General features: G+C 47.5%; 1 protein-coding gene across 2 annotated transcripts in view; it reads right to left on the bottom strand.

Annotated features, from left to right (window-relative positions):
• Positions 1 to 2,250: 2,250 nt before the first annotated feature.
• LOC131258454 (transcription factor AP-2-epsilon) overlaps positions 2,251 to 20,585 on the bottom strand; it is a 44,895-nt gene continuing 26,560 nt past the window's right edge. For both annotated transcript variants that reach the window (XM_058259779.1, XM_058259777.1), the window contains exons 2-9: positions 17,195 to 17,224; positions 9,882 to 10,115; positions 9,636 to 9,800; positions 6,890 to 7,097; positions 3,184 to 3,382; positions 2,687 to 2,951; positions 2,432 to 2,599; positions 2,251 to 2,361 (exon numbers count right to left, since the gene is read on the bottom strand). In XM_058259779.1, coding sequence (XP_058115762.1) covers positions 2,251 to 2,361; positions 2,432 to 2,599; positions 2,687 to 2,951; positions 3,184 to 3,382; positions 6,890 to 7,097; positions 9,636 to 9,800; positions 9,882 to 10,115; positions 17,195 to 17,224 — 1,380 coding nt within the window. The remainder of the gene's footprint in view (positions 2,362 to 2,431; positions 2,600 to 2,686; positions 2,952 to 3,183; positions 3,383 to 6,889; positions 7,098 to 9,635; positions 9,801 to 9,881; positions 10,116 to 17,194; positions 17,225 to 20,585) is intronic.

The following is a 20,585-nucleotide window of genomic DNA, read 5'->3' as shown; positions in this document are numbered from 1 at the left end:
CGTAGCTCCGTGTAGAATGTATCATCGTTTACTTGTTCTATAAGATCCTTTCTTTTTTTACATTCCCTTCAGGGCTATGGGGTCGCTGCTAATGCAAAACCGTTGCAGATGGAAGGGGTCGAATTGAATGGGCCTTAAGACCACGTGGATCGTGCAGTGCAACACCGATTTGTAACTTTTTGAGAAACAAATGTTTCATTTCTTTGTGCACTTCTTCACACGTCATTTGTTCATTAATCGATAAATTACCGTCTGCACGTTGTGCCTCCTGAGCCGCCAGCACGTTGGATGAAGTTTACGCATCTACCTTTCGTTCGCTTACGTTGTGTGATGGCGCAATGAAGGATATGCCATATAAGGAATGATATGAAATTTGAAACAACTGATTCAAATTTATTTTTGTCCACTTCACCGGATTTCATTAATCTTACAAATGTATATGTGTTTTTTTACTTCAAGCTGCCGGGACCGCCAGGACATATGAATCCGTTTTTTAAATTGTAGGGCGCCTTGCTTTTCTACTAATTGGTTTGCCTTGTGCTACTTTGTTTTGCGGCCGGGAGTTTTTAGCTAGAGCTGTTTATAATTATTTTAATTTGATTTTGTACATATACAATTAAACCATCCAAGATTGAGTTCGGTCTGCTTTTGAGGTCTATTTATACCTATCGTCCAGTATTACGAATGTGTTAGAACTGAAAAGGAATGCTCGCCAGACCTCACATTTAGTTTATAAATCTTTCACGAGAGAATGTACATCGGAATCGCTCGTCACAGCGGAAGGTTGAGCTTTGCATCGTTGGTGGTTCGGTAAATATCAAGCATTTTTTTTTTAATGATTGCTTCTCGTGCTAATCGAATCGTATGGCAAAACATGGTCGATTTGGGATGTTGGGAAAAAAATTCAAAACCTAAATTCCGTATTGATAACACGGACATGACCGACACATGGCAGCGATGGCACTTCTCGATGCTGCCGTTGTGTGGCCGCGATAAGGAGATTGGCAAAGAGAGTGCAAAGTGAAAGACTCGTCGTGTTGATACCATGGCTGTGGAAGAACAACAATTTTGGCACTTGAATTTTGATGGGGCTAGTATGGCGCACTAGATACAGCAAGGTATTAGCGGAGATGTCGCGTAAAATTTTGGCACATTCGATTCGGGTTGGACCGCGCGGAAAAAATTTCCTTCAAATTTAATTTCTACCCATTGTTGGTGGGATCGTTACTTCTAAAATAAATACTTCAAACGGTGGATTGAAACGTAAACGCATGAATGTCGACGTTGTGGTACGATATGTGCCATTACGATGATAGGAGCCATTAGTATTAGCAGCAGTGCAGCGATCTTCTCTCGCGGGTCCCATTTGCGGATAGTGTGTTGAGCTAATTAAGATACACATTTAAATAATACCTTTATCACAAGGAAGAAAGCCCTACCAGCAATTTAAAAGCAAGGACTTGCCATTATGAATGGGAAATACTAAATAATACTTTGCGGCTGGAGCGGCGATATAGCTTCTTTGTCTGCTACCGTCTTTTTGCTCTACGTTTCTACACTACTCTCCTTCTCCTATCGTAGCTTACCAGTAATGGGAACCATGTCCAGCGATAAAAAGAAAACAAAACAACTAAAAGTATACTGATCGGTGGAATGTACTTTCGCACCTACTCGTAAATGATAACCTAAAAATTGATGTTATCTATTATTTCTTACTGTAGTCTCCTCTTTACACCTCTTCTGTATCCTGCCGGGCAGCCGAAACAGGCGCGTGTACTACCGTTTCGATGAGTGGTCGAACAAAATCTCACACCCCTCGTACCATGTTGTCTCGTCGTGCCTTACAATCACAATGTATTTTTGGCAACAGATTTAGTATAACGAATGATCCGTTGCCCTTTGAAGATTCCCATTAGTCTAATCTTTAGCTCCCGAGAGTACTTTACAATGAAGGGAATGGATGTTTTGTGCAGTATCCTTTTTTTTTTGTTTCGTTATGTGTGATTCTTTTCCTGTGCGATCATGATTTATCTGTGCAGATAATTGAGTTATTGAAATTTCTTAGCCCCTTTCTCTTAAGCTTGGTTACATGTTTGTTTGTTTTTTTTTTCACAGTTTTTGATACGAAAAGCATACGGATTGTGCCTCAGTGTTTGTTTGTTGGCCCTGCTGCTCGCCATCGTTCGTCCCCCGCCCAGGCGTACTCCACTAAAATCGGTCAATTTTAGTGAACAGATAATTTTATAACTGTCATTTCTTATCGCTGTCCATTTTGTTCTTGTCTAGCGACGACGTGACCATGCTGCCGCCATTCCCCGGATACATCTTGTCCAGGTGTTTGATGGACTCGTTCAAGTAGTTCTGCAAAAATGAAGCGCAAACGAGGGGGTTAACGGGGTTTTGCGTGATTGGAGGAGTTGGTAGATCGTACCTGAATTGCAGTTAGCGCGGCTACGATGGCCGGAGACCCGAAGCCGTGTGAGATCAGCGAGAAGTGCGTCAGATGCCGCTGTATCGACGGATCTAGGATATGTTGTGGTCTAGTATTGCAAAGTGGCGATCGATCTTGGTTCAGCAGGTCCATTAGCTCCTTGGTGACCTGTTACACACAGACACACATACACACAGATGAGAATTCGAACGTTAGAGGAGCTTTTAAATCCCCATTGGCTAGCGGCCACCGTACCTGTTTGGTGTTGAGCAGCAGTTCCTTCCTCCGGTACGACTCCTGCGGCTCCGAGTACTGGCGGGACAGATATTCGGCCACCTGGCGGGCCGGGAACTCGGTTTCGCACACGTAGCCAAAGTCGCGGGCCAGATGGATCGCCTCACCCTCGACCAGTGACGTCAGCAGGGTAACGTTCGCCGCCTTACGCCGCCCGGCCGGCAGGTTGAGACCGATCTTTTCCAACTTTTCCCTCAACAGGCGGCCACCGTTTTTACTCTTCGCTCTGTTTCGATTCGGGGAAACAAAAAGAAAAAAAAGGACAAAACGGTGAGAAAACGTGCGATTTGAAATCATTCCTTAGTCGTGTTCGATTGCAAGTTGCGTAAGAGTGTGATTTCATTAACGTTGAATTAATTACACCTCCAACGCTGGGCACGTCTCACTCCCGCCTCGTGTACAGTTACAGTTTAATTATTCAAGGAGAAGGTTAAAAAAACAGGGAACCATTTACTCACCGTCTCAGAACACCGCCGAGCAGCGACGCGTTCAGACACTCGGGCGGTGACAGTCGGCGTTGGACTTCCGCTACCGTCACTTTGTATTTTGAGGTGCTCGACAGGAGGCTGAGTCGCCCAGGAACTGAACAGAACACGTCGCTCGGTGAACCGATGTTGATTTGGCTGCTGTCCTTTTTGATGTCGGTGATGGGGAAGTCTACGTGGGAGGGACAGATATGCGGAAGGTTAAAATATGTACGCTTCCGATGGGAGTTGGAAGGGAAGGTCTAGAAAATGTTGACACTGAACTCGTCGCGAGGGACACAGGATATTATATCTACTTTGGCAAGGTCTGGTATTTAGCGGGTTTTTGTGTTGTTTTCAAGGGTGGATTGTACACACAAATTACACGAATATTTCGGGCTGTGCGCCTTTGTTTTCGTTGGAATATTTCTAACCAAAGTCACAAATCTCATACCATTTTTCGTGTGACCTACTTTCCGGAATGTAGTTTACGCCAAATTTTGGGAATGATAAAATGTCCCCAAAAGTGAGACTTCGTTACACGAACCTGGGGTTGTGGTAGGTATGTTTAACGGGCAATTGAAATACGAAGACTTTCGCAGGGGAGGGGACCGCAGTAAGAAATTAATGACCCCTCCAACGCCAACGTTCATCCTCGCGGGAGGGAGTTGAAATTAAGTTTTATTTAATCTCATCTTGCTGGTACCGACATGCGTCGGGATGGCTCATTCGCAACATTGATAATTTCGCAGCTGGACTTGACCTGAAAATAGGAGTTCATTTTTTTTCTCTTTCCCGTACCCCAAATGGAGTAATACCAGCCACATACCATTTACCTCACCCAAGGTGTCGGTGCGCGTCGTCGTAGGGGTTTCTGATTCTGTTTGGCTCCACCCCCCTCCCTCTGTCTCGGCTGGATTTGTGGCCTTCCAGCACCGTTTCAGTTCGGTCTCTGGTGAAGGCCCAACACACGAAGACACATAGGGAACGGGAATAGGGAACTAGTTGGTGTGTCTAAGAAAACGCAAACGCAAACGCGAAACAGCGCGCGCTGGACATTAAATGCCTTCCCCATTTAGCAGCCGCTGGCCAGCAGGGGCGAGATTAGCCAATTCTAGATGAAAGGCTAAAAACGGCCAAGATCTTATCGTGCACTTTTAATTTAAACGGTCCGGTGAGATTATTTCACCCTCCTCTGGGGGTTCGGTGGTGCGTTGGGAACGGGTTGGTTGTCTGTGTGTGCATGTGTTTGCTACATTTGGCACACGAATCGGTTACTACAGTCGAGACTTGGTACTTTGTTTTACGGGAATTATGTAGATGTTTTGTTTTTGTTTCACACGAGGACCAATGCATGGCGAAGGCAACGTTAAGTTGGTGGTTGGAGTTAGAAAATAAATAAACACGCAAATTTTTGTTTCCCATTGCTCATTGCAGAAGGTTCCCCGAACCGATTCATCCAACAGGGCCTACGATCCTATCTTCGCTATCGTTTGCGAGGCATGGTTGGTGGAGATGCTTGGAGATATGCTTTCACGATCGTTTCGCCCGTTGATGTATTCCAGGAAAACGATCTTGCCACCGCCGGCACCGACTTCCGAATGAGATCTTGAAGAGTAGAGTTCGTTGCGTTACCTTCCCTTGCAGGCTACTAGGTTCTAGCCAACACAAAAAATCCCCAAGCAGTCTCCTGGAATTGGGCAATGAAAATGATCATTACGGGATGACCGGCTCTTGCTGTGTACGCCGTATCATGCCATCTTTGCGATAAGACAATGGAAAGATTTGCGGTACTTTTGTGAGCCATCCTTCTCCTCACGGAGCGTGGGTTATAGAGCGTTTCATGTAGGATAAGGTTCCGTAATCGTTTTCCGATATATTATCAGCTGACCCACCGGACATTCCACGTTCCCGGAATGAGGTATGGTCCGGTAGCGCGTGACATTCCGGGCTACCGAAAATGAATCTCCGGACATTGGGATTCCAACCACTGCCTACGAGCGGTAGCGAGGAAGCAGTTGTCCTCGGCAAAAATGCTAATGAGAAGAAGTCCGGGAAGGAATTTCGAACGATGTTGCTTCAAATAAACCTAGCCATAAATATTGCTCACTCGAGTTACCATTCGATACCTGGGAGACCGAGAAAGCGCAGCTAACCCTTAAGGGAAGCCCTCACTCCAGCAAAGAATGTACCTTTTCTGGTGACCGCAGGAATGCTTCCCTTCACACCCAACATGGATGATTCATGAATGGGAGGCGTGGGTTAGTTGTGGTGTCCGAGAGACCAAAAAAAAAGTGCACTGCCCTGTGCGAGTTGGACAGGGTACATGCTAGACCTCACTGGGAAGAGAATTATAGACCGCTCCGGGGCTTATTCGGGTGGACGGATGGGCAAATGGGAAGAGGAAACCGAACCCCAAACGGCATCGAAACGCCCGGCAGGGGCTCATTAGCATACTAATATTGTCAACCGGGTGTCATCGGGCCCTCGATCTCGATCGCGATATATCGGACACTTCCTCTGGGAGGGAAGTGTTTGTCATCTTGGACCAGGTCTGGGGTGTGGCCAGGCAGGGAGGCGGAAAAGACATAGATCTACGGTTGATAAGATCCTCCAACCGGTGGATGCCAACGGAGGCCCAGTGCCCCACGCCCTCTCCCCAGCCGGTCTCCCGTGCACCGGATTGGAATGATCTACCGACTCTCGGCGGTAAAATGTGAATGGAATTAAGGAAAACGCCCTGCCCGTGGAACGAAGGCCCGAACAGCGCTAACAGCTTGTAGCACCGGCCATTAACACTCGCCCGCTTTGAACTTGGACCGATTCGAGTCAATTCGAACATTAATTACCTTCCACCAACGGCGACCGAAGTTTGTAGTAGTTGGGCTTCGATAAGGGCCGACCTTAATTTAGACATCAGAAGAACTCCTAGGGGTTAAACTGTTCCTCCACAAATTGGCACAGCTGAAGATGTGCAGGCGAAAAGGGGATGGAAAAAAGGTAAGCTCCCAAACAAGGTTCTGCACGCGGTGCAAAACAAATCCTGGCGAACCATCGCCGGATGAGGGAATTATCGATACGAGGTTATTACGATGATTGTGTTATTACGAGCGGCAAGCGAGCGGATAAAAGCATTATGGGAGGGAAACAAACATATCACGGTTGTTTTCAGCTTTCCAGCCTCTAAAGCCGGGAGTCGCTCAAAGTGAGCCGTCCAAAAAAAAAAAAAAAAAAACGGCCAAGCTGCATGGATGGGAGGAGGATTTACCGGTGACGGTAAGGAGTGGTTTTGAATGGTGCGCACAACATTAAACCATTATGTTCTTAGGTAACGGACGGGCACCTCTCGGTGTGTAATATGAGGCTCCACACTGTGCGACCGTTTGGTTCGCTTTTCGGGCCGTCTCCGCGTGTGGTGTTGACGTTCCCACCGGGTCGCCGAGGAGTGGAATGAGGTAGCTGGGAAGGATCGACATCCCAGGATCGGAAGGTGTCAAATTCGGGAGTTGCATAGCTGTTTTGTTTGCTTCCCGGACGGTCCCGGATCCGCTACCGGACACCTCACCTTGGGTGAGTTCCATGGGTTCGTTCGTTCGATGCGGCTAATTATTAGTTCGAGATAGAGGTTCGTCACTCGACCGCCTGTTTGAGTCGTTCCGGCTGTCATTATTCCTTTTTTTTTCACCCGATCGGTACTTACTCTTCAGCAGCGGCAGATCGCTCATGAAGCCAGCGTTTTCGTCTATCACCGGATTTTGGCCATCGTCGACGGCACTCTGGAGGGCCTGGTGCAGTGTGAGTGGGTCATGTTCGTGCGCTCCTAGCCGTGTTGCACCGGCACCGGAGCCGATCGAGCCACTGTAGTCGCTACGCCGGTCCGAGTACGGAAACCCGTGTGACAGTTGCGTCTGTAATGGAAAGAAGACAGATGAGACACCCATTAGGTGATAAGTAAATGAGCGTTTGGGAGATTAAGATTGCTATCCCAATAGCCATTTGACATCACTGACCGGCCGATGGTTGTGATGTGATAAGAAAGGATTCTGCGAAGATAATTTTAACATGTTCATACTTTCAAGTTTGTAGCAAATTTTGCTTTTGATTCTTTGAATCTGGTTAAAAGTATGTTAAGCTGTTTTCAGCCCATCTCCGCCAAACATCTCTTTTAGGAAAACATTGCAACGAGAAAAAAGTATTTCTGCAAGTATTCTCCAAGATTCACCCCATTCTTATCTCACTGGCTTCCCCAGCCATTCCCACCCGCTCTCCCCTACCTCCCGATATTGATCCGAGAATGGATCGGAAATTTATGAAAATTCCTTCCGGAAGAGTAGAATTTTGAGCAGCGTAAGGAAAGTGCTGCAAAACCACCACTCGCGGCTTAATCGACTTTATTAAATCGCTAAAAAGAAAAAAAAACATCCAGAAGGCAAACCAAGGCCATATCGTCAATCGGGACGTAATCGATCGGCACACGCTGCGCTGGCTGTATTGTGTGTGTGTGCGTGCAAACGAACGCATGTTGTGTTGATAAATATTTCATCGTTTTATGATACGAAATTGTTGACATTCTTCCGCACGATTTTGCTCCTTCCCCCCTGCCATGTCCGGAAAAGCGCATCGCGCCCAAAGTTGTTGTTCGCTGTTTTCTCCGGGCTTCGACCGAACCCGGGGGGTTGAAATGGTGGAAATGCGTGGAAGTACGGCGTGTGCGGCCGACAAGCGTGGGCGTCGGACGGGGAGAGGGACATTTTTCCGGCCGAAAGTTGCCGAAGGTATTCGGGGGCGGGGTGGGGTTTACGTGAAACGGGAAAACCCTGAACGGACGGACGAAGCGGAGGGTTAGCTATTTATCCTCGAAAATCCTGAACCCTCGGTTCGGTGCGATGGGAAAAGGGAAATGTTTGCAACCTCCGCGGAGTTCATCTGGCGGGGGAAAACGGTTGTCTCACATCGCAAACGATAAGATTTTCCCACCCTCCCCCCCCTCCGCTTTGCACCGTTCCTTAGCGGAGCGTTTCGAAGTCTTCGAAGAGTTGTTCCAAGGGAACACAACAGAAATAGTTTGGCTGGAAGTTGATTTTCTTCCTCGCTCGGCCTGGAATGTTGTGCCGCCGCTGAGGAAACGGTTTCCTTTTTGACGTTCGATGTTTTTTTTTTCTTCTCCCCTTCTAAACTCCTTTCCTAGCCGTCTGTGTTGACGTTACAGTTTGGGAAGCAAGATACCAACAAGACGGGTTCGCGGGACTTTAAGAAGAAACCTTGCTTTCTGATGGACCATATTTAAGGGTAATATTTTCCTGCCCGTCTCTGACCATCGTCAACGCGGACCGGACCATCAACGGCAACTAACTCGGCGTTGTTTTTCGCGTTTGGAGAAGAAAGGAAATTAATTCGATCTAACAAGTCCAACATGACTTTCAAAAACACAAAAAAAATCTGTTTCCCTCCCGCGGCACGGCCTGCCACAATGCGGAGAAAGCGACAGTTCGTTACTCGACGTATCCCGTCGCTTGGATGATGCATCTGGGTGCGAGTGACAGAGCGAAAGCAAGTAGCAGATAAGAGGGGGTGCGGGGAGAAAAAGAACACAAGAAACCCGCGAGGAACCCGCTCCGCCAAGAAGGCATTCAAAAATCAGCGGTAGCTTAAATATAAACTTATTTTGATGTTAACAAGGGGCAAACGGGTGGGCGAAAGCGGGTGTGAGGAGGGGAACAGAAGGACAGGGAGGTGAGCAATCGAAGGCGTGCCGTGAGAAGTGGTGCCGCGGTATTCACGCGACTCGTGAGCGCCCGAATGACTCAATTTCGAAGCGATCGGATCGAAACCGCTCCGTCGAGTTAGTCCTCGTCCCGGAACCCCCCGCCGAGGACCGGTCGCCGCGGCGGTGGGACGCGGTGGGAGACTGGGGTTTTCCAACGCCAGGATGTTAAAGTTCGGCAGCCCGGGCATGCAGTTTATAAAAATTAATTAACAAAAATGTGTGATCTCATTTTGTCGATTTCGTTTCTATTTCCCATTTATCCGTCCTGCGCGCCAAAGGTGGCTGTCAGTGTCACGGGTTGAAGCGTGTGTGTGCGTGTGTGTGTATGTAACGGGACGATTGGATCGTTTTAGGCTTCCTTTGGGGCGTCCAGACGGATCGTCAACAGGGCCGCGAGCCCTCATGGGGCGAGAGAAGGAAATCAGCGTTGATTTGTTTTATTGCTTGAACTACATTTTCGATGATAGGGAGTTTTCTGGCGGTTTTTTTCGGCCCGTTCGCCAGCTCGGGCGATCGTTTGATTGAGTGCCGATCGTTTGGTGACCGGTTCCGGAGAAAAGATCGCTGCGATCGTGACGCGAGAGATCGGGGTGAAACGGTTCACGACGCGAAGTTCGCAGTATTTTGGGGAACCTTTCCATTTCGGCATGCTTCTTCGGTTTTCTCCACCCGTACTCACCACATGCTGCTGCAGTTCGGATTCTCGGTGAGATCGGTGAAGTCCTAGCTGCTCCTGGGAGGGTCTCAGCCCGGCCAGCTGGTTGTAGTGGTGCAGGGGTGCATGGTGCAGCGAGGACAGCGGCTGCCCGTACGGATCCGTACTTAGATAATCCAGACCGTGGTTCTGTGGCGGAAAGCGAAAAAAAGGGAATGCGATAGGTCGTTAATATCCCGCCTACCGGGAGCCGGGCTCGCGTGCACCAACCTGTTGCTGCGGGGGGCTTTGGGTGGTGTGGTGAAACGGTGGCGGGAAGTAGGGCGGCTGGAAGTCGGACTGGAGCGTCTGGTGATGCATGGTTGGGCCGGGACCGTGTGAACCGCCGTGGCTACCGCTGTGTCCGCTCGCTGGTCCGTTTCTCCCCGTGTGTCCCCCGGTGTGCGCACTGTATGCAGGACTTCCGCTCGTCAGCCCTATGCCTCCATGACTAGTGAGCCGCTCCTGGTGAAAGGATCGCAAAGAAGAACCAATGGGGAAACTTATGTTATAGTGGCATTCTTTTTGACAAATTTTCAAAAATCAAAAGGAAGTCGAACAAATAGAAATTAGAAAATAGAAGTTCAAGTGATTTTGGCGAGAAGAGTGATTGTGTACGAGATTGAAAAGATTAACATATTTGAACCACTTGATCAAAGGCGTGTTCGTGACCTTTCAGACAAAACGAAACTCTCTTATCCAAATGGATATCACACACCTTTTCGAACCATTTCGTTGCATTTATTTTTAGCCATAGACCGATTTGCGTTAATCTGCTGAATTATAGTTCGCCAACGTGTTTGCGCTAAGCCCGCTGTCGCATTCTTGCTTTGCCCGGGATTTATCCACTCGCCGAGCCAAATCCCCTCGACCGCTGGGTCGCACAGGATACCCAGCGGCTTATAGCCACTGTTAACCCAAATCGATATTTATTTGTTTTATCACGCGACTCGCGCGGATCGTCTCGTTCGTGGATCGATTCGCTGCGTTTGATTAACCGACATTCGATGGAATTGTGTGTTTTGGGTTTGTTTCTTTTTTTCTTTTAATTTTTTACTGTAATCTACTCATGCATAACCTCACTTTTATCGCCTCGCTGGCTGGAAAATCTTGAACCGAAAATCCGACAAAACGCCTGCCCCGGGTTGATTGGAATTTTTAACACACGTTTGATCCAAATCTATCGAGAAAGCTCGAGCTCCGGTAGTATTTTATTGGCGGCCATTCTCTTTCGCCTCCCTTGGAGTTCCGAGGGAGGATTTCATCAGGGGGGGGAGGGTTTGACCGAGGCCATACTGATACTAACTGCTCGGACAAACAACAGTCATTTTTTTTGTGGTTTCTTCTCGATCTTGCGAATCGGGTGGATGTGGCTGAAAGCAATAAAATGTGCAATCAAACTCCTAAATTAGCCACTGACTGGTTCATCAGATGTTTCTACCCTTGATCGGGTGTGTTTGTGTATGTGTGTGTCTTAAGCAAACAGTGAAGTTCCAAATCTTTTACCGCCCCAAAATGGTTAAAAGAAGGTGTGCAGATTGTCGCATCATGCATCTTTTTGGGGAAGTGATCTGAAAAAGGCGACAAAACCATCATGTTTCCACTCAGCTTGCATTGTTTTGTTTTCCGAGTGCACCTTACTCCGTAAACCGGGTCAAACCGCCCGCCGGAAATGTTCAATGGAGATCGAACGAACGTTTTTCTCCACGACGGGGCTCCCTGTTTCCCCTTGTCTGGGTGTTTTGAATGCGCTTAATTAAAACAATTATCGTCGAGACAAAACCATCCAGCCGGAATCGCGCAATCCGAATCCTGTTAGCATAAAACGAAAGAAAAAAGAGGATTGCCCCAACGCACTGAACGAAACCTCGATGTTGCACTTTGTTTACCTGCACTTCGATAACGGATGACATGTCCACGTACGCCAGAGCCATCTTGGATCGTAGGATTTGTTTTGATTTATCCTGGTTTTTTGTTTTTAATTTTTTAAACGAAGTTGGCGATAACTTTTCTCCACTTCTTTCCGCTTGTCAACAACACGCAGATCGGCGATTTTTCTTTTGCTTTGTTCGCCCGTCGCTCTACGAACCGGCCGGTAATTCGTTGCCAGTGAAGCCTTTAAGGAAAAGCCGCCAGCATCAACGGGCTACTTATGGATGTTTCGAAGCCATGCTAATCTGACAGATATTTTGGTTACGATTCATATTCAGTGACGTTCCCTTTTTTTCCGCACAGCTCAGCAGGTTTGACCGACACGATCGGCGATCGGCCCAGAACGGATGAACATTGTAGCACTGGCACGGTCCGTTTGGTTCATTGCACCGGACAACTTCATCGCGCGGGAGAGGGATTGACGTTTCAACACTTCACTCGTTTAAGCTGGAACCACTGTCGTAATAAAAGCGATTACTGTAGGAAACAAAATGTTGATGTTCGAAATGGTTTTTTTTATTGCAAACGCAACTCTATCCGGTTCACTTTTCACCGTCGCGGTTGGGAAATGGATCCTTTTTACATAAGTTTGTCACACAACATATTACATTAGACAAAACGGTTGCCGAAGAAATTGGACAAATTGCAATTTAATAGAATTAATCGTCCCAATTAGGTGATTACGGGGAGGGAAAAACAACGTTAAGACACTCGTTGGCCAGTGAATTGTGGTTGTTGATCTTTTTACTTTTTGTTTTTAAACTTTGCATGCCACTGGCAAGATATGAATGAAATAATTACGCTGGACCACTAGCCGGCGGCATCAAGTGCTTGCCTGTTTGTGTGTGTGTGTGTGTTGTTTGTCGCTCCATATATTAGGTTAACCAATCGTTTAGCTCGTGTCAAAACACGCGCTCACTACCGCAATGATGCAATTAGGCACTTTTAAGCTGGTACCCACTTGCGCAACGACACACCACGCGTGATCTATCGGCTTCGAGGGCCGAGGAAGTCCTCCAGGAGGAAAATTGATCGTCGACCCCGAGGGGGCTAGAGGCGGTGAAAAACATGGCCTCCCCCCCCCCTTGACACTGCTTGACTTGAGCGGGGAAAAACTGCGGGAAACATTTGCTAATGCCAAAATTCTTTCGGGGACCTTACGTATGCTAAATTCCATAATTGCTCCCCATGGGCCACCCATCCCCCTTCCTGTCTCCCTTCGGGGTCTAATTATTTTTCAATTATGCGCAATCATTGCTGGCGCACGGTATTTTGCCCGGTTTCTTCTGCACTTGCCCGCACTTGGTGGGGCTCATTTTCTTTGGAGCCAACTTTCCTTCGAACCAACTTCACTGCTGATCCTACTTGTTTTTCCACCCCCTTCTCCTCACACTCGTTCCACCACCTGCCTCCCCCTACTAAGTGGATAATGTAAGTGGGATCCCGCACCCGACGGTAAATCGGACGCTGTACACTCCTCCGGGAGCTTAGGGATGATGATCACCATACGTGCACCGTCAGGTTGCGAACGAAACGAACGTCCGTGGAACGTCTCGCAAGAAAGCAGAAAAGAAAAACAACCACCTCAACCACGTGCGATCGTGCGATCGTAATTTTAAGCCGCCGCCGGTACGCTTTTCGAGTTGTAGGTTAAGCTGGTCACGGATTCCGAAAATCCTTCCTTAACCAAAACCGTCGACCACTCGCGAAGAGAAGGATGTCGTGAAAAAAACAAAACCAAAATCACAAGCACGCAAGCACGCTCGAACCGATGCTAAAATGGTTCAGCCTGTCGGGGTTTCTGTTTTTTATCATTTTGCGTTTCTTTGCAACGGCCAGCATAAAACGCGTTCAATTTCACCAACGATCGATCATCGATCTATTTTTTCTTGTTTGGGTTGATTTTTTTTATGTTGGCACAAAACACATACACACACACGATCGCGCGCGCCCGTCCGTGTTCCGACAAAACCGATTCGCACGTGTCCGTCGCACGATCACCACGCGGATTATGCTTACGGGCGGACGGAGGGATTCTTTAATGCTGCCTCCTAATCAATCATAACGGGCGGAGGATCTAACGCAAACTGAGCATAAAATCGGTAGCGACGATTTGTTTGGCCCTCGGTGCGTCGTCGTCGTCGGCGTCATCTTCGTGTCTTTTTCCCTGTTGTCTGTGCGCTTTCCATCTCTTTGCACTCCCCACCGCCTTTCCACGCTTCCCGTGTGCTTATGCTCTCACTAAATTATGCTCGAAATATGCTTTACCTTTCTTTCACTCGTTGGCCCTTTTTTCACTCTCTCTCTCTCACTCCCTCCTTTGCTTCCGCCGCCCCGCGGGGAAGGTTTTGATGACATTCTGCCTCTCGCTCGTCCGCTCTCTTTTTCTCTCTTTTTCCCTCTCTCTCTCTCTCTCCGTGTCCTGTGCTTTCTCTCGCTCGTCAATTTTTGCCATTGGCTCTTGGCGTTTCCATCAAAACCCTACCTGGAAGGGATCTGACCGGGATGTTTTTTTCCTGCTTTTTACTTTTGTTTTTCCTCCCTAAACCCACCGCGGGCAGGACGAGCAGCAAGCAGTTTCGGTTTCTGGTGGCAAATTTTTCAACCCTCCTCTTTTCATCAATCAGTAGCATTATGCGAGCGAGTCCGGCGGGGTACGAGATGCACCGAAAGGGAGCAACAGAGAGAACCGGGTTCGGAACCGAACGGCAAAGGAGCGTTCGTTCCGTCCCCATCCGGCCGGGGCAGCATATGATTTCCGACGATGAACATGCAAGTAGAACAGCATAATTCCATGCCATTCGCAGGTTTTTGTGTCGCTTCGAAAGGCAGCGGGGGACGGGGAAGCAAGAAAAGAACCACCGGAAAGCACAATGCAAGTAAGGAAGGTATTTTAATTCATGTTTCTCGCGTTGCATCGCACGAGATGCATTGGTTCGTGTCTGCGGCTGCGATCGATCCTTCGAACGCACATTATGCTGATGAGCCTCGACGAAAAACGGGGCTGGGGAGAAGATTTCTTCCGCCACAAAATTTGGTAGCATGTGTCGATTTCTGGCCAGAAGAATATGGCCCCGGTTGGAATGTGCTGCGCCGATCGACGGGTATGCGTGGAATGTGCAAAATGCTTCTCCAATTAATAACCCGCTTGAGGAGAACCTACTTTGCATGAGCCCCCGTTGGTTCCCTTGGGTTTGGTTTTTGGTTTTTTGCTTGTCAAAGCCTCAATCCTCAAGATCTTTTGGCGGCGATCGTGTGTTTGATTTGATAAACTTCCCATTCAGAACAAACCGGGAACCGAGGTCGAGCTCGAGCTCTAATCGATCGGCGGGCGCAAGGGAAAGTTTTGTCCAACCATTTCTCCCCGGGGCTCCCAAGGAAACAGCACAAACCACCACCGACGAGTGGAAACTCGTTTGCCAAGAACTTGCCGCACGGGCGAAGGCAAAAGGTTCACTTCTTAAGCGACACGCGGACGAAAACATGCGCCCGGCCCGGTCGAGGTCGAGTTTCTTTAATTGCTTTTCTCTCCGCCGGCGGTGGCTTTTCCCTACACCTGGGCCAAGCCAGGACAGGTTCCTCACCGCCTGCCCGTGGGTCAGGGTCGGGTTGGGGAAGCGGTTTTGCGCGGTGCTGGCCGCTTCTGATGAATGCGAATATAATTGTTGGGTTAATGGAAGAGATTGTGTGCGGATTGGAAGTGTGCGGCCTGGCGGTGATTTCGGCGGGTTTTGGGAGATGGTCCTCGACTCATTTTTCACCGATAACTCCGCCGTGGCGTAGTATTGGCGGCTCATCGCTCAATTTGCCGCATGCTTCTGCCGGGCGTGTTCGTAATGAGCCGCTTTCCAACGTCTGCTGGTGCTCGTGGGTTGTTACGTGGATAAGCCGAAGATAATAACAACATTTAAACACTCTTCGGGGCAGTTTTGATGTTTGTGAGTGGTGGTGACGGAAGGAGAGAGATAGAGAGTTAGAAAGCATTAGATAACAGAGAAATTGACAAACTGGCGCATTTAACCGGCAATGCTTATTTTGTATTTTGTAATTTGATATTCCATTTATCAGCTTTTCTGGCTTTGAAAGTTCGCTTGTAAAGAAAGCGCATGGGCATTATGGATCTCTTTAGGGATCCCCAACATATAAGTCATAAAGCTCAAATCGACGGTAGTAGTAACCAAGAAAATAATTTCTTAACTTGCGAACACATAAAAGCCAGGAGAAAGCAAAAATAAATATTTTGTGAGCCATGAAACTGGAATATGTATAATTTTGAGTTGACATGCTTAGTAAGTCCAAGATTTTAGCGAAACAGTAACAAGCTTCATTGGCGCGACTGACAATTCGCGATCTAATGGCAGCAACGTACCAACTACCTTTCCAGAAACATTAAAATTCAACAATAGTTTTTCTGAAAACTTATTTTATTTCAAAATACGACTCATAAATTTGACAAAGTCTTAAGTTTATCTCGTTTTATATGCTTCTTTTTAATACAGAACCGTCAAATTTAAGTTATATTTATGACTTAATATATTGGGAAAAGGCAGTTAGTAAAATGTTTCAAAACATTCATGTTTGCATAGCTTAAAACCAGTGCATTTTACTCCTATCACCTCGCTTGCTTTGGTTTTTGAAGTTTCAGAACTAAAGCTGGCAGTACAAAATCTAATAATTCTGTATGGAATGTGTACGCGAAACTGTTTTAAAATGTTCAAAATGTGAGGCACTTCGATAAACGGCCGTGATCCTTTAGGACCCCCAAAACAAAAGCCGAAACAACGAACCAAAATGGCTTCCTCTTTATGCCATAATTGGCGTTACATCATCGTGGCTAATGAAATCAATGCAGAACATCTGTTCCAGAGCAAACGCACGGGCCCGACGACAATGGCCCGAAATCTTCACTTCCAGTCCCCCCGGAGGCGTCATAATTCGCAACCCCTTCCCTGCCACCCTGCGGCGTCCAGCATTAGGGGGCATGTAAGGAATTCGCTTGCAACTTCTCCGCAACCAGACGACCGCACCCTGGGACCCTGTTTTCCCCCTTCGATTAACCCGCTCGTCGCGGACGGCTAAGGTGGGTGCGCAAAAGGAAAAACAAGACGCGAGAGAGTGCATTCAATATTTTCGGCATGGGAGGAGCCTAACCCTCGAGGGCTGTCCGCTTCCGATGGGACGGATATGACGCACCGTTGGCTGCTGCAAACTCTCATTGTACTCCCGGGGGTCGGAGGTTTCTTTTCTTCTTCCACTTCTTTTTCTGTGTTGTTTTTATTGGAAGTGCGTTACGAATTGCACCGTTGAGTTTGCTTTGTGTTCGGTTTCCTTAAGGGGGGGGTTTCCCTTGTTTTCCGAACCCGCCTTGGGGCACAAATGCGCCACATGCAGTCGGCGTTGATGTGCAGTGTGTGGTAAAGGTGAGGGAAAAACTGTACAGCAAGGAGTAGGAAAATGGTTACCTCTGTGCGTGTGTGTGTGTGTGAGGAAGAATGAAGAAAAAAGAATACTCCGGGACGGAAGTGGATGACGCGAAAGCAAAGCACGCTAGTACACTTCGGGCACGGATCAACATCTACAGAGCATTAAAAGGAACTTATTAATTCAATTACCAGCTGTGATTGCAGGGACGGTGTGAGTGTCTGGAATTAGAAAGAGAAAAAAGAGAAAAGAGAAGCAAGTTCAGCATGGTTTGTCGGTATTTGGGTGTTGGTTTATTTGGTAAAGCGGTAATCGCTAGACGGTGGCAGAAAATGCTGCAACTACACGTTTCTTCCACTGTCATGTCTCCGAGTGCGAAGTTCTCGAGGAAAATTCGTTTATTAAAGCGTGTCACAAGCGAAGACGATGGATGATGACATAAATAAAGAAGAAAACTGCATCCGACGATGAAATGCTCGTAACACATTGTCACCAGGATGGCACATCCTATTGAATGTATCCTAGAAGGCGATTTCTAGTTCGGGGGATGAAAAGGATCGGTCGTACTTCCGCTTTCCGCCGCACGGGAACACAAACACAACATCGATGTATCCGAGGCCAATGTTGGGCCAAGGAACAAGGAAGCCGTTCGTCGACCGAGCCGAGTCTATAAATAACACTGGCGGACATGCAGGTGACGACGATAAGGCAACCGGCGGTGAACACTTCCCGCTTTCCCGCAGGAAGCAGGCCAAAGGCCAAGAGAAATGGATTTCTTTTCAAGTTTCAGTGTTTTTTTTTTCCTGGCCGGTTAGTTTTTGCGACAGCGTAGTGAAATTTATCCGTGTGGGATTTTGAAAAACGAGCCTCTTTTCCTACGTCGGTTGGCTGATAAAAGATGCCTTTCCATCATACGAAGAGCATTTGGGGGGGTGAGTGGGCGTAATGCGCTCTTCGGCAGGATGTTCGGGAGGACTATTTAGATCGCAGGATAAGGAACCGATTTGCTCGTTTCGTTGTTGTTGTGTTAAACCCGTTGGCCAGCGTCCTCCAGGTGGGTGGATACCCGATGCCATCCTCCCGGTCCATCGAGGAAGCCATTAAAATGATGGATTACTGTTCAATAAAAAGGCTTTTGTAGTAGTTTTACAGCCCCATCGCGCGTCAACGGTTCCGCGGAAGTGTGCCACGGCGGATATTGGGTGTAATTTAAAGACAATTTTACACACTCCCGAGGGAAGCGCTTACCACGCGAAAAGATAAGCGAACCGCACGCCGAACGGATTGACGGTTGTGATTATCTTCAGGTGCCGTGGGTTGGGTTGGAGTGCTCCCACGTGCTCCGGAGTGTTCGGAGGTAAAACGAAAAATGTGCCGTGGAACCATTTCGGAAGCTATTCAAAAGACACACGGCTTCCAAAAACCGACGGCTTCGGTTCTCAATGACCAATAAATTCTCGTTGCTCTGGCGCAGGGTGCGGGAAGGAGTGGCGATAGGTTCCACGAGACCCGTTCGAGCCTCGCCATCAGATCATCTGCCGGATAAACGTTCCAAAAAACCTCAGGTTATGTCCGGCACGGCCAGCAATCGCACGAGCATCTCGTGCGCTAGGCTTTGGCATTGTCTTAAACACATTTTCGAACACGTTGCGAAAGAAGCCCGATGTCAATAAAAACGAAGATCTGATCTGGACCGCGCTGTTTGGACTTAGGTTTATTTTTCGGAACACCAAACATGCGAAAACACATTCGAAACACTTACGAAAGAAGTGATTTAAAAAATCGAAAAACCGGTAAACCTTAAACACTTATCGCACACGGAGAGGAATCGTTTAGAAGACTCCCACCTGGCGCGGTGCTGACCTCGCAATGGCACACGGCGAAAGCGAAGGTAACATTAATTTTCATCATTGTTTTTTGGAGGGCCGCCTTTTCTTTTTTTTTTGTTTTGAGTAAAAAAAAAACAATACACTTAAACCTCACACGCTTGGAACGATCGATAAATTGTCAAAGATAAACTAACTCCCGGTTCGGTTGGAATGATGGAACGGTTCGAATGATTGGTCTTCGGTTCGCCAGGTTGAGCATATGAGGATCGGGATTAATGGTATGGTTGATGGCTGATCAGATTTTCCCTACGTCGCGTTTGTTAGCCTGTTTCGCGGATTGTTTCAATCAGAATGTTGTGTTGTTTAGTTAGAAAGAGACAAGGTAGGTCAGTTCTTTTTTCCAAACACAAACGATTAAGCCCTTTCTTGAGACGTTTCTATAGAGCTGGCAGAGAAAGTTACAATTCTTTAGCTCGTTAAACAAGTAAACACAATTTAAGATTCCTTTGAATGACTCTTTGAGCTTTTAAGATTCCCTTAACCTTAACTTAATCACTATAAGTTTTGGTTTCAAGAGAGGTATGTTTTTGTTCAGCTCATTTTTTGTTTATTTTTGGTGTTTATAAAAATGTCAACTGTTAAGTGAATTCTACTAGAAATTTTACTATATTCGTATAAATAACTAAAAATATTATTTCGTACATTTTATTTACTTCCCTTGAATCATTGGTATTCATTTGAACGTAAATCGAAGTTAATCGTTTTTCACAAAATGAAAGAAACTTTGTGATTCGTTAAATTCGAGCGTTTTGCTAAATAATCCCATTGGAGGCCCAAAAAATAAAACTATCCCGAAGATTCACACGCCGGCCAACACATCCCCGTCGGCCCAGATCTGTCACGAACGGGAAATGGTGATGTATTTTCGTTTGAAACCGATTGTAAAATCAATTCGCGTCCGCTCGCTGCACGGCCGTCGGAGCAAAAGGCGCGAACAGGGTGAATTTTCAGCATGAAATATCGCCCAACACATTAGTCATAATTTGGAACTGTTTTTGGGACTTCGATGAAATTGAATATTGGGACCTTCGTCGTGGACAAGGAGGGAGGGGGCTCTCCCCCATTGCTCCCCGAAGAGGTGATCATCTTTCACGTCGGGAGCCCTTTTTGCTGCCCATCGCAGCAGCCAGTGATCGCTGGAATAAAATCAGTTGAAGAAGGTTAACCGAAGCCCGTTCAGAAGTTACAAAATGGAAGCTCCGATTTTCGGAGCCACATCGCGAGCGATAAAGAAACGCAAGAGGGAGGCAAAACGAAGCAAAAAAAATCACCAAACTGATAAACGATGCTGTTTCCTCGCGCAATCGGACTCCGATGGCCGCATCCTGGCAGCTAGGCCGAACGCAAATGAGCGGTGCCAAATAAATCTTCATTTTTAGATGGCCGGCCTCGGGTGCGACGGTCGGCGGTCCATAAATTTTCCCGATCGATGCCGGACCGAAGGAAAGCGAACGAAATCCAAATGCGCCCATCCGATTCGTTCGCAAACGGTTGGCGCTGGTGCAATCGATTTTCCCACTCGTAAATATCGAAACTCCCAAGGAGCGCACGATCGACAACATGGCGCGACCACCCCGAGCGGTATTTCGGAGCGGATTGTTTATGCTTCCTTCGCCGGCGCGCGCGGACGACAGTTCGGTTTTGATAATTAAGATTTGGGGTAGCTTCTTCATCGCAGACATCCCCGGGTTCG

This window comes from Anopheles coustani, chromosome 3 (genome assembly GCF_943734705.1).
Source record: "Anopheles coustani chromosome 3, idAnoCousDA_361_x.2, whole genome shotgun sequence".
Lineage (NCBI taxonomy): Eukaryota > Metazoa > Arthropoda > Insecta > Diptera > Culicidae > Anopheles > Anopheles coustani.
Note: the sequence above shows the minus strand (reverse complement) of the source record. Positions and strands in the feature narration are given on the sequence as shown.